We start from the raw sequence: 14747 nt of genomic DNA, 5'->3' as shown, positions 1-14747 counted from the left end.
GGATATTTATAGCTCCATGAAGATATTGTAAATTTTACTGTCTTTTATGTCCTTATCACCTGATCACGCAGAGTTTAGAGCAAGCCATCTTGCCAGCTGTGGCCGTGGCTGTGTCAGGTTGCAGGGACATGATTCGGGTCCCAAAGTCTGATATTGCCGCAGGCAAAGGCTGTTCCTTATTGCTCTTTACCCAGGACAGGGTCTGTACGCTGTACTGGGTCACTGTATGCCGAGGACTCCCCGGGGCCTGCAAACCAACGCCGCAGCTCCGCTGACCATCCACCTGCAGCATAAGTGTCTGCAGTTCAAAAATCAATCTTTAAAAAACAGTTGAAGGCGTTTAGAGAGATTTATTCATACTCCTCAGCCGTCCCACAGTTTCTATGCAGCCGCCTTACAAAATAAACAACATCACATATACCTTGTGGCACAACACAGCCAAGGGAAGCAAAGATGAAAGAGAACTGGAAATTTGTTTTTAATGTTGAATTTAAACTAAAAAATTATTGTTGCTTAACAACATTGTAAAATTATTGTTACTTAACAAACATACGTATTGCTCAGAAGTAAATTCTGTTTGTCTTAAAAAGTTTCTTGCTCACAAATTAGCAGGTTAATACAACTTCCTTAAATCTCTGAATCCTCTAACACGCTTCTGACCTTACAAGGAACCTCTCATAGTTTATTCTATCCATATTGCATTCCATACTTACATAGAATCTAATATATATAAACTAATATATAATATAATCTAGTATTTTGGGCAAATGTTATAAATAAGGTGGATTTTAAAATGTGGAGTAAAGCAAATTGCAAAGGTGTTGATTGTTTTTTTAAACAACTTAAGAACTGAACTTAAGCACGTTCTCATCTTAGGACCACATGAAATATATATAGTGGGTGAAATATTGCTCTACCGGAACTGTTACTCATTTTGGTCAATGAAACACAACAGATGTGGCACAGAGATAAAAACATTATGCAGTAGTAAACATAAAAAGCGTTATAGGACTGAAAACAGCTATTAGGTCAACTTTACCATTTAGCATTTCAAGGAGGGGGTAGCCCGTCTGCAGGACTGCGGTTTACATGTCCTGGGAAGACTTTCCTACCAGCTGTAACTGCTGCCTAGAGGAATAAAACTTAGTTAGAAATTTTTTTCATCTTTCACTTTTCGTCTTTTTGCAGTTACTTTTGTGACAGAAGATGTACATACACCATACATGTGTAAAGGCATTCTCTGTGTTTGCTCCAGAGCAGCCCTGTCTCTGCGAGCCCTTCCCCTGCGAGAGCTGTAGGATTTTGCAGCTCCACCCCAAGCATGAATAATCTCCACTGAAGTCCCTTCTTCACTTGAAGTGACAGTTTTAGTGTTTGGAATAGTCCTCATCAACGCTGATCAAGCCTTTCAGATCACAGTGTGTTTTCAGCTATAAAAGGGAACACTGCAGCAAGTCCAGCCACAATATTCTACTCCGATGCTTGAATGACCTTTAAGTTTACAGAAACATACTGACTGTCATTCCCAATACCATCTATACTGTGCAGACAGGTGTTTTTATCAAATGTACATTAATACAGTCTAAGATAATGGTTCTAAATATTTATAAGAGAGTTAATTATACCGATTTTAAAAGAAATGCAGCTGACAGCTCAAATTTTCAGAAGTGTCTCAGTGATTTAGAACCTTATAGCTTATTTTATATTCTCATTGCCTTGAAGGAGCTTCATTATGAAGAGCCATTAGCAAGGTCTCACTGATGTTCTCAAAAAAATCTCTCTTGGTTTCTGCCTCCCCGTCATTGCCTAAGGTTTTGCCTCTGGAGCAGGCTGTGTAAACCCACAGCTCAGACAAAAATGCTGAGGAAGTTAAAGGCTTTCTCATCTCAGACGCTTTTGGTCCCACATATGAGCACAGCCCAGGCCTGGGGCATCCCTGGGACTCAGCTGCTGCCAGAGCTGCGGGGCACGGGGTGGCACAGAGCCGGGCGTGAAGTTCCCACATCTCCCCGCGGTCCGCTCCTCCTCGCCTGCACTCAGGGTTAGCTTTTGGGCAGACTTTTTGTATAGTCTTCAGCAGGTCATTTGGTTCTGGAAGTCTGGATATTTTTAGTTGGTGCTATGGATTTATTTTTGCATATATGCTTCACTTTCCTGCCAATCCATAAAATGGGTACAATGCCTTGTAGCATGTTAGGAGGTTGGAGGATACATCACGCGTTTGCAGCTGAATGCGCTTTAAAGGTACCGTAGAAAAGCAAATAAAACTAAAATAAACCTTGAGGAAATGTGATTATAATAGCTAAGAAAGCCTTTAAAGGAATTCTAAATGGCCAATTCATAAATGTCTCAGATTCCTTGTAGAAATTATATAGTAAGAGACGATAATTTGGAGATTTCTAGATGATCTATATTCAAAAGATCTTTTCTGGTGTCAGCAGCCTAACTTTTGAATATATCACTAAAATGATGATGAAATAGCATGTGCAGATGTACTTTTTCCTTGAGCTGTCACAAATGGGTAGTCGCAAGACAACCAAATAGAGCATCAAAGCAACGCTGGCACTGTAGGAAGAACATTTCAGTATTACTTGGGAGGGGCATCTTGCTTTCAAACAAGTATCAGCAATAAATGCTGTTATTACTGAATAAACGCAGCTGCCTGTTGGATGCGCTAGGCAGCAGGGGCAGTGCTGCCGAGGGAGGGCAGTGGGGCAGTAACACAGCAGGTGAGATTTGCCAGCGCAGATGCAAGACCAAAAAATGTATGGTTGCACTTTATTTTTTTGCAAGTTGTATAATTGCAGAACATGTCCCTAAAGTCTTGCACGCAGCTACTCAGAGGATTTAAGCAACTTTACCTAGACTTCAGTTATCATACGTAAGGGAGTAGCACAAGTGTCGTACTGAAGTCTCCTGTAAACCAGGGTCCTGGGGAGAGGACTGAGCCGCGGGAAGGGTGCAGGGGGCACCCGAGGGCAGTCAGGGAGAGTTGGCTGATGGCAGAGAGCCAGCCAGCGCTCTGGTTTTTTGTACAATACCATATCGCCTCCATTCCCTTCTTGAAAAAGTAGGGTGAGTACAGAATATCAGTGATGACAAAAATGCCTGTGCATAAGGGAACAAAAGACTGAGTGTTACTCTCTTTCTGCTCAGGTATGCCATGTAAATAGCTGCCTTCCCCGAGCGTAAGATCACACTAACGTCCCCCCAAACCATATGAGTGTGCTGAGCTTCCAAGGAAATACTCATCTTGGTGTTTCCTGATAAATTGACATTATCTGTATTTTGATTCACACTTGTAAATTGCATTTGTGATTCATTTCAGGTTTTTTTCTCAGTATAAAATTCACTAGTAAAAATAGGGCCCAAACCAAGTGGCAGGTGACTAAGTTTCTTGGAAGAGGAGCACAGCACCTCTGGAGGAACACTCACTGCAAGGCCACCGGCACACCTGCAGAAACGCGCAGTACCATTTTCTGTCCCCGTTCAAGTAGGGGAAAACAAGAAGAGGCTATAATTGTGAGTTCCTGGGAGTCTATTAAGGGAATAATTAGCGTTAGACATATGAAAATGAGTGATTTAATTGTTTCTCTCATTTAACAGAAAAATACCCGATCTGACAGATGGGAAAGTTTAGCTCTCCATAGGCTAGAGGTAATGAGTTGCGAGAAGGTTTCGGGGCAGCGCCGCCACCAGCCACAGGGTGAACACCGAAAAACACAATCTGGGGCTTTTGTGCTTCCTAGCACTGGATAGAAAATGTGACTCCGCTGTAAAAATTATCTTGTGTTCTCAGGCTATGGTCAGGATGGCTTCACAGTTCATTTTCTTTTGTACTGTCTATGATTTTATGAGAACAAAATCAAGGGTTTGTGCTTGAATCTGTTTCCTGTGCTTTAAGTCCCGGTCAAAATAGCCAGCAGACAAGCTGATGGTTACTGTTACAAATTGTTATTTTCTCAGTTGTTTCTCCAAAATATGTTGTTACATTTTTAATTCTATTTGCATGCACTTACTGTAATATTTACTTAGGAATTTGAGAAAGGCATTGTATTAAAGAAGGTAAAGATAATTTCGTCAAAGAGACTGAAAAAGACTCTCTTTGGCTAAGCAACATTTTCAAAGTCTGGCTTCTAAAGTTAGGCAGTGATAGAGAATGAGTTGTTTGCCAACAGTGCTAGATGCGTTCCACTTCCATTGGTTTCAGTGAGGATTTTAATGCTCAGCAACTTAAGAACAGATAAATTATTCAGATGCTTAAGTATGATGCACTCATCTAATGTTAAGTACTCAGGTTTTTAAATGCGCGCATTAATATTGATTTATTCTCATTAAACAAAAGGCAATATTTACTCGGTTTTGTAACGGGGGGTTTTCTATTTTCGCAGAATTCTGTTTTCAGAAGAATGCTTTTGCTGCTCTAAAACATTATCTTATTAGAATTAAGTAAAATTAAGAGTTTTGGAGTGTGGAGTAGAAATTTTCACTTAATCCCTTGTTCTTCTCTCCGCAGCTCCAAGTACCGCCCAGTACGGGATTACTGGTGACGCGGAAGTGGTGTTCTCCTGCTGGTCCCTTGTGTTGACACTGTCCTCTTTCACCAGCATATTCTACCTGAAGAACATCATTCTACAATAAATGTAAAGAACCATAAAAGGCTTTTAAGGATTCTCTGAAAGTGCTGATGACTGGATCCAATCTGGTAGAGTTTGTTAAAAGCAGCGTGGGATATAATCAGCAGTGCTTACATGGGGATGATCGCCTTCTGTAGAATTGCTCATTATGTAAATACTTTAATTCTACTCCTTTTTTTGATTAGCTGCATTACCTTGTGAAGCAGTACACATTGTCCTTTTTTAAGACGTGAAAGCTCTGAAATTACTTTTAGAGGATATTAATTGTGATTTCATGTTTGTAATCTACAAGTTTTCAAAAGCATTCAGTCATGGTCTGCTGAGCTGCAGACTGTAGTTTACAAAAAAAAAAAAAAAGAATATTGCAGTAAAAATGTGCTTCTTTAAGGCTGCAATACAAATATTCAGTTCCCTTCTTAAATAACATTCTATCCACATTTACACAGAAACATTTTTTTCTTTTTTGATAAAAAAGCAAATAATATTGCCTTCAAAATATTTCTTCAAAATATTACACATATCTAGATTTTCTTCTAGCATGATATTCAGGTTTCAAGAATGAGCCTTGTATTATAACTGCATTGTGCAGTACTGCTTTTTTTGGTTTCCTTTTCCTTTTCCTGCAAATTCAGCATGGGTGTGCCTTCATAAAATAATGCTTTTCTCCTCCTCTCCAACAAATCCGGAATGTGTTTTGGGAAATGTTAAAGCATCCTTTTGAGCATAACTAATCTCTAAGTGAGGACATAGGTGCTGTTGGCTAAGAGAATACCTCTTCCATCGCCAGTGGGTAATAGCACTGCTTCAAGCTTAGCCTACAATGTTGTGTGTTTAGGCAGTCAGTCAAGGATAGCACCAATGCCTTTTTATTTTTCCATCTACTATCACTAATCAGTAGGTGATCTCTGTAAAAACTAGTTTTCCCATTACAAAAGAGAACATACGTTCTTTTGAGACGCTGTGTGAATGTAACAATTTTTCCCTTAGTCAAAATCCTTAAATGGCTATATATGTAAGAAGCTGAATAGTCCCTTTTTTATTATTGGCCAAAACTATGTGAATTGTTTTTTTTTTCTTGTGCTTAATTTTGTACTGTTTTGGCTAATTTAGCAATGATAAAGGATGCTTTTAAATATTAGATATCTGAAAATACATAAAGTATCAAGCAGAATTTTATATATATATAAAATACATATATATATTAAAACGAGGTTGCTCCAATAACTCTACTTAAGTGCATGTTACCAATGATGCATCTTTACAGACAGAAAACTTCATTACTGATGTACTAATACTGTACAAATATCTTACTACAGCAGTTAACTTCTTTGTAAGTCAGTGAAGGAACAAGTTTCAAAATAGCATATAACGTTACTAAAAATTTTTGGTTTTTAGAAACATAGCTCCATACAGCATTAATTAATACAACATTTTGCTCACAATTTACAGCTGAATTTGAAAGTGTCATCCATGTAAATTGCTGGGACATGACTGTGTCCAACAGCCTTTGAATACAGGACCTCCCATTGACCCCCACAGAGGTTGACTTGCTTACAAAACAACTGTTGAAGATAAAAATAATTAAAAATTATCTACATCATTATTAATTTACTTTCCATGCACCTGTTTTATATATGAACTCCAGTAGGTGGTACAATTACGATAAATATAAGACTTTTTCTCCTAATATTAATTTGTTTTTGTAGCTAGCGATACCAGGTGAGTACTGTACAAACTCAGCAGTTCCAAATTCAACTTAAAAATATTCCGGTTTTTGAAAATGCAAATTCTGAATTTCCTCAGTCTCAGTATATAGTATCCCATGCTAAAATGTACGCAGATTATGCAGTGAATCTGTTGTCATTACTGATTAACTCAGATGTAGGGTATAAACTGAAATATGTTGACTCCAAAATATGGCAATAAATTGTCTTAAGTCACGCTGCTTCTGTTCAGTGACAGATTTCACAATTTCTGTTATATTATTTTCAGCTGTGTGCTAAGCAATTACTATTTTCAGAAATGCGGCGTTTTTTTAAAACCTTGAATAACATGACAAAATTCATTCTTTACAGCAATCGTATAAAAACAGTTCAAATTATAATATATACTGCCCTGGTAGCCTGATCTCTCTTGTATTGCAGCTTTAAAGTGCTATATTTTAGAATCCATTCATTAGATAACAGTGGTGCTGCAGAAAAATACCATGTCAGTACAGTTCTATGAAGAAGGAAAAAAGAGTTAGCATATGCATAACCGAACTCATATGCATCTTCTTACGCAAAACTGAGAGATGTTTCTATACTGTGGCTGGATTAAAATTATGTATTTTGATAAACACTTCCAGTGATTCCTGATATCTGGAACTTGATAATTCCAGCAACAGTATAGAATAAACAGCTGTTTTATTAGATACGAAAAAACTGAAGTATTGACTGTTTGCATTCTGGATACCACTGGAATAGCATGAACATTGGGGGAAATAATTATTATCAAGTCTAAAAAGGTAAAAAACAAAACAAAACAAAACAAAAAACCAAACATTTCTAGGTGCCAATGGCATTTTCTTATATGAAATAGATATTTAAACATCAATGAGATCTGCGTGTTCAGCAGTGGAAATACATGTGTGTCTGCAGATTTTCAAACTCAGCCCTACGCATGCTGGGCCTGCACACGCATTAGCGCGTGCCCTCAGAGTCCGTAGGCTTTGTCTCTTGAAGGCTGCTGACAAAAATTTGACCATTTAACCCTCCCGTCCTACAAAGAGACACAGACATGCTTAACTTTGTGCAGTGATTGATTCAAAAGACAGAGTACATAAAGTCGATCAACCTTGATTTTTGCAGGATTGGAGCTATAGGCAATATTGATCAAATAAAGAAACTTGGTTCTTTTGTTAATCTGTTCCATACAGTAAACTGGTAATTGTACAGTTTAGGACTTATTGGGATGTTCTTCCAAAATGGACTGTGCAGACTGTTGCAAATTGAATACAATAACATTTTTAAAAATCTATTCACCCTTTAATTTCTTGGGTGTATTTGCTTTAGGCAACTATTTCAAGATATGTTCTGTGCTTCTCCAAATGATTAACCCATACTGTTCATATCTGTTGCTCAAATACTATTATATTTATTCCTACCTTTAAAAATGTGAAAAATAAATGGACGAGCTCCAAGCATTATAACTGAATAATGATATTAAGATTGTTTTCCACATTCGAAACCCTGAAGTCTGTAACACCGTAAGTTCCTACTTGTGCAATAACTCAGGTCTGCTAATTACCATCTCATTGGTGACATATCTAGAAGCAACGATGCTCTAATCATACAGTTGCTGATCATGATATTATACTAATACTGAATTAAAGGATGTCTCACAACTTCTTAAACAAATGCAGTTTCTCAAGGGTTTATAATTTGGCAGGAAATGTATTCATAGCTAGACAGCTTTTTTTAAACTTTACAGTATATATATTTTTTTTAGAAACTATGCTGTTTTTAAGATACAGGAGTGTTAAAAAAACATCACCAGTAAAAGCTGCTTTTTTGCACGTTTTCAGAGTTAGCATTCTAGAAGAATAATGGTAAACATTATGCCTACCAAAATCTCTGCTTATTCCACGTAACTGTGTTATAAAGAATGTGTATACCAAAATATGTATTTACATGGATAAATAATATGCCTTAAAGACTAAATATGCATTTACTTCTAAGACTGGATCATGCTTTTGTTCAGTCTGGAGGTAAATAATCCATATTTCATAACCTGCCATGGAAGATTTTGTTTCTTTCCAAAAAAAAAAAAAAAAAGAAAAGAAAAAAGCAAGCAAAAATGTTCAGTTTCTTTTAAAACAATCTTAAATAATTTTAAAATTCTTGCATAAACTGACATATGTGAGGAAGTTTAGGAAAAGGATAAAGTTTTAGCCTGACACTTTCTCTTTAGAATTGGAAATGAGTTGACTCATTCTCTGCAATTTGCACTGAGGAGACAAAAGATCTTGATGTTGCCACTGAAACCCCAAGTTATGCCTTTGAAGGGGACAACCATACTGCACTGTCCCCTGTGCTTGTTGCAAAGGACACTGTGCGTACAGTGAGTAACATACATTAATGCAAGGGTGTTTGTGAGGATTTTAATGAGGACCACTGCACACTCATTTAATATGTCCATTGTCACCCTCTGCAAGGATGCCCCTCTCAACTAGCCGTATCTCCCTTTCTAACCTGCCTTCCGTCTCCTTCGGGGATATATTAACTCCATCTGCATCCTGCTTGGTCCTCTTCTCAACCTCATGTCTGATAACTCATTACCAATCTATCTCCTGCAGTAGTTCTTGGCCTGAAGGTGGGTTATGAAGCTAGACTGGGAGAGATAATAGCCATTTCCGACAGCGGTGGTGCCTGGGAGAGGGGAGAAGGACAATTTGTGGCGTTAGGGAGATAGGAGATAGGACTGTACTGACCACGAGCAGATTTAACTGTTGACTTCCAGGCTCAGGAAGCATGAATACATTCAGGGACAGGGCAGCCATCCCACAGAAACCACAAAGCTTGGTGCTAGCACATTTCCTGCAAGCAGCTCGCGTGCCTTGAGCACAGCAACTGCGTGAGAGCGCGGTCCAACCTTCCCATCTGGGAAATGGGTCTGTTGGTCACGCCAGCCCCAGTCAGCTGCAGGCGGGAGGTTTGGAGGAGCCCACAGCATCGCCAGCCTGCCGGGGAGCACCACCATGCAATTGGTGAAACTGATGAAATTCTTCATTCAGTTTTAACAGATAGTAGATAAATAACTATTTACACTGAAGGCAAGAATTTACTTTGGGTTAACTGAACTTAAGCACATTCATTACATTGTTTGGGTTGGCTTTAGTTTTCTGTCCTGTTTTATGCTTCTTGGCTGAGCATTAAACAAGAGGGGAATTTACTCTGCTTTCAGAAAAATTCCCTAACGTAACTGAAAATAGTCAGGTTAACACTTTTGCAGAAAGGGTCTCAGGATAATTTGGAAGGGCTTCTCAATAAAACGTGCTCTGAAAATTTGTATCAGCACGGGGGTATGAGATTTTTCCCAGGTCACCTTTAGCACTGAGGAAATACATTTTTTTTCTATCACTTTCTGCCAACTTTCTGCCTAATTTATGAAGAGATCAAAAGTTCCTTTACATTGGAAAATTGTTGTGTTAAAAAAATGTAGAGCTCAGCATATTTGTCACATCTCCTGTCACTTGGTAGGATGTAAATCTGTATTATAGGACAAGAGGTGGGGCCAAATGTCCAACCTTCTCTGGCTGCTTAATTCCTTTCCTAGTAGCTCTAAGTTGCCACGAGGCCATCAGATGTAATCATCTGAGGCCTCCCATGTTAAAGGGAGCTGCCGAATTATGTATAACGGTTATTAGAAGCTCTGCTTCACCTACATGCTGATGTCTCAGTAACTCTTAGTTGCTAGAATTATCCCTTAGTGTTTGCTCAAATTTAGGCTAACAGCCATCCCTGCGATTGGAGGAATGCAAAAGTGACCTGTTACTTTGATCCTACTCTGAGCGCGCCCAGGCAGAGCAGAGAAGGTGGTTCTTGAACGTGATGAACTCTGAACTGAACTGCGAACAGTAATGAAAAAGAGCACAGCTGAAAGTAATTTTACTTGCAGTCACTTTCATCATCTCGTAGTTCTTTACTCATCTTCTCCGGCAACTGTATAGCCAGGTAAACTTAAGCTGACATTAGGAGACTAAATTACATTTCTGTAGCAAACCAGAATTTAAAGATAGGGAAAGGAGGAGAGAGGAGGGGGAGGTCGTGGTTACTGCCACTAAAGCCACATGAATTTCCCTGCTTATCTTTCAAATATGAAAGTATTTATTATCCCTCCACTACCTTTTTATGCTGCCAGCTAAAAAAATGCCTGTAATGATGATATACACTGTATTTAGTATCCAGAGGGCTAAGAAGTCTGCTCTCCCCTGATGCACATCCATCCTTCTCTTTATAATTTTTCAGCCAAAACTACAACACAATTCACACATTACATGATGCGATTTATGTGCAACAACATCAGCTCTTCCACTTATCAAACCCATTATAGTCATAAGTACATTACTCCCATTAACCTCAAAGACAGTGACTTAAATGTGAGCCACAAGCAAGAATAAACCTTATGGATGTCATTTAACAACAGCAGTCTTGTTTTCTGGTATGTGCCCAGTGGTGAGCTGGCAGGCTCCGTCCTTCCCCCCGCCCTTTTTTCTTTTCTTACATGAAAGTACGCTTTCCTCATCTTCAGGGAGATTAATTTAGGTTCGAAGGTGTAATCATTTAGATGTGCTTAACATTTTTGACATATCACTTCAGGTAGTGATACTTCATCAGCTGAGTACAAATGTGAGAGGTGAAGCATCTCGGGAAGCCGCAGTAAGTTGGGCAGTCGGCTCCCACTTAATGCTAATGAGACAGTTTCTTGCAGAAATTTCAGCTCCATAGAAGCTACAGGAGGTAGCATGGTTCATTAGGCTATGAAAGCTTTAAAATGTTAAAGGAACTGCTTTTCCCCTCTCGTTTAAGTGAATTGCTAAAAACTCTGGGCTGTTCCTCCATGGAACTTTGAATTCACTATTTTCTTCATTAACTTTGACCTTTTTACATTTATTTTAAAAAAAAAAAGTTAACTTTCGCGAAAGCTACGGCAAATTCATTTCCCACAAGCTTTTGGAAGTGTATTTAAGATTAGGGAGACTGTGAGTTTCATGAAGGAAGGGAATGGATCTCATTTGCCAATGTAATTTCTGTATAAAAAGGATTTTTTTAATGTGCCAAAAATTAAAGATAATAAGTTCCTATGAATCATTTCTAAATTACTTTTAACACTAGGGGTGTGTATATCCTATCTTGCCCACATGTTCATTAGTAGCAGAAAGGCAAACTGAATTACGCTGCTTCTGTGGTCTGACATCTACCTACAACACAACTGATCAGTCATCTGGAAAAAACGCTGGTCAGTGGCACTTCTGTACCTACCTTTTAGAAACTGATGCTTCTAATGTTAAGCTGCTTTTGCTGGTGTCTGTCAAGAATTCTGTGATTGCTCTCAGTGATCTGGCAAACAAGCTAGCGAGCCATCCACGTGGAGTTATAGGTCATTCAAAGGAAAATTACAACAATGTGGATGACACATTTTCCTGAAGTTTTGTTCCGAGATATTTGCATAAATCTTTTCAAATAGCTAATGACACAGACACATGCTTAAGCCATTGGTAAGCAAAAAGCCTAACTAAAGAAAATAACAGTGACTTCATTAAACCGTCTTGTAAGTATCCCCCAAAAAAAAAAATTAGTCTGTATCAACTAAGTAGGGTTTAGTTCTAAACTGATATTTAACTGTAACTACAGGCATTCAGGCTTTCGTAGTGACTAAAGAAGGTTTCAAATGTAAATAAAAACAATGTTGGGACAATAAAATAGAAGTGAGCTATTTTGCCATCTCCCTCAGCATTTTCCAGCCCAGCACAGCGACGGCCCAGGGCTGGCTCCAGCATCCCCCTTTCCCATGCCCTTCCCTGGGGCCGCTCGCTCTCAGCACTATGTTCAGCTGCGGCAGCTTAGAAATGCACGTCGGCGAAGGCAGATTCAGCGCCCGCTCAGATCTTCCCTGCTAGCAAACCCGCCGACTCCTCTATTAATCCACTCGCTCCTTTGCGATATCTGCTCTCCCATAGGGCGCGGGGACTGCAGCGAGGTGTGCATGACTGCCATGCTGCTGGACCTTGCACTCCACCATGGCCCTTCGCTCTTTCTGGCCACTTTATCCCCCTTATTCTACAGCTGAGAAGGTGAAAAGGTAGGGCAGGGTAAGCAGGAGGAGATGAGTGCATCTGTCAAATTTAGCTTCTAACTTCTAAGGTGAACCTGAAGAAAGAGTCAGATGAAAAGTCAGCTAAAAGGGAAAAGACTTGATTTTAAGTTTTGTGAGTAGAGATCTGAAATTTTAACCAAATAGGTCAAGATTATCACACAGTAATTACTTTGCAATAGGCAACGGAGAGCAACCTTTACTCAGTAATTTAGCAGTCAGTACCTTTGTGGAGTTTAAGGATTTTGAAAAGAAATACGGCACTGTGGCACAGTATTCATGTTCGACTTGTTACCGTTGCAACTTCAAGGCGCGTATCTGGGGAAAAGGAAACACCATATAGATGTTTCTCTAACAGGATTAAGGGGTTTGATTTTTATTTAAAAGAATCTGAAAGCTCTGTATTGTTTATCTGACTCAACAAAACTTTCTTCCCCAAGCTGGATACCTAAGTGTTGACTCTCCTTGCAGCACGAGGTATGGTGTTAACATTTTTTCATCTGAGCATAAGTTTATAGACATAGAACATAGTAGAAATGTTTGAATATAGGTTCGCCTTCCCTGTTGGTGAACTACTTAGTGGACAGGTACCTGAATTTTTACAATATTCGTTTTTGGCATGGCAGTTTTGAAAAGTGTTTTAGTCTTTGTTTCAGAGCATTACACACCCTTTTGCATAGGAAAATAATGTAAAAGAGTACATTTTAAAAATTTCTGAGGTTAATCACCCATAGTAACTTGGCTCCCAGGAACCGTTGTGTTCCACCTCAGATTTAACTTCAGCTCCTTGTAAAGTGAGATTGTGGTAATGCCACAATCAAGAGGCACTGATGAGTACTTCTTTCACGATATTTCTCTCTGGAAGATTTTTAGATAAGACACTTGGGTCTTCTGAAAAAATTTCAGCTAAGGGCTTTGACCTTATATTTGAATATGGAATCAACACTCTAGTAAAGGTTAATGAACACAAGAAGAGAGTAGAGATTTTTGACTGAAATACTTACGAAAAGAATTTAAACATGTGAAGATCACAGAGCAGATTTACTGCTGAGCACCTGCTCATCCTCTGTCTTCCTGCCTTTAGGGGCTGAGTCTACTGGGAAAACATGCACAGAAAACAGAAAAAGGAAGAGTAAGGTTAGCATTTGGTGTAGAAAGCCAGAGAAATAATTATGCATTAAGCTATCATTTGTAATTAATTATGAATCCACTTTCAGACCTATACCTACAATGCTTGCCCACTCTATGCTTGGTCTTTAGTTGGTGACATCTGCCAAATGATAAAATACTTTGGTCACAGTTTTGTTCTTTGTTCCTTCCTTGTCAGGTAGCTGGTCACCAAGCGCCGACAGTAGCTTCTGTGTAACGGACAGAAAAGTGGAAAGATTAAGCTCCTTTCCAAAATGAGAAGGAATTTTTACCTATGATAGCAAAACTGAAAGGCAGATGTATTACTTCGTTCTTCTGTTTATTTTGGCTTTCTCAGTTATACAACAGAAAGGGCCTGACTTCTTTTACTGCAGGTTTCACATTCTACTGTCTTTATTTTAGTCTCACCTAAGACCTCTGTGAGAAGAATATAGGATTCTTCTTCCTTTAAATGTTTAAAATGTGTCCATCTTTCTCTTGAACTGTGATCTTAAAATACTTTTTTTTTTTACTTGCTCATTAAGTTGATGGTTGTGAAAAGTAATTATTTCAGCATATGGTGAAATGAGCAATTATTGCTGTTAGGCTCTTCATCCAAAGAATATCCACTTTAGCATGGATCCCTCTAATAAGCACTGACAACGAGGAATTCAAGTCATACTTCAAACAAGAAACAAACACTTCCTTCACGTCTACTTCCTGACACTCATGACACTATTGTTGTAAATGGTAAATAATCCTGGGATGGCGTCTTAAAATGAATGAAAAGAGCTAGCTGTCATGGGCTATTAATTTAATAATTGCTTTAAATTACTGTGTTCATGGTGACTCTTATTAAAGGCATTTTACTTTTATCTAATGCTCACACTCTTAGCAGAACCTATGAGCTGTGAAAATTACTTTAATGTTCTAATAAATTAAAAATATTTTGGAGAGAAATCCCTTCCCACCTTCCTGATGCTTGGGCAGAAAAGCCTAAGCTGAAACATACTATCCCAGTCTCTGTTCACAAGGCAGTCAGCAAGCAAGGTCAGGGAAAGGCTTCATGCGGGAACTCTTTCCTAAAAGCCAGCCACTACCACAATACCACAAAAAGACCTTCTGCAC

The 14747-nt window shown here is 38.7% G+C and overlaps 1 protein-coding gene across 1 annotated transcript in view; it reads left to right on the top strand.

The window, feature by feature from the left end:
• The window catches only part of NEGR1 (neuronal growth regulator 1), a 342730-nt gene extending 328942 nt beyond the window's left edge, over positions 1–13788 (top strand). The window contains exon 7 of the mRNA XM_068953556.1: positions 4517–13788. Within this exon, the coding sequence (XP_068809657.1) occupies positions 4517–4641 (125 nt within the window). The 3' untranslated portion in view covers positions 4642–13788. The remainder of the gene's footprint in view (positions 1–4516) is intronic.
• Positions 13789–14747: the final 959 nt, after the last annotated feature.

This window comes from Struthio camelus, chromosome 8, assembly GCF_040807025.1.
Source record: "Struthio camelus isolate bStrCam1 chromosome 8, bStrCam1.hap1, whole genome shotgun sequence".
NCBI lineage: Eukaryota > Metazoa > Chordata > Aves > Struthioniformes > Struthionidae > Struthio > Struthio camelus.
Note: the sequence above shows the minus strand (reverse complement) of the source record. Positions and strands in the feature narration are given on the sequence as shown.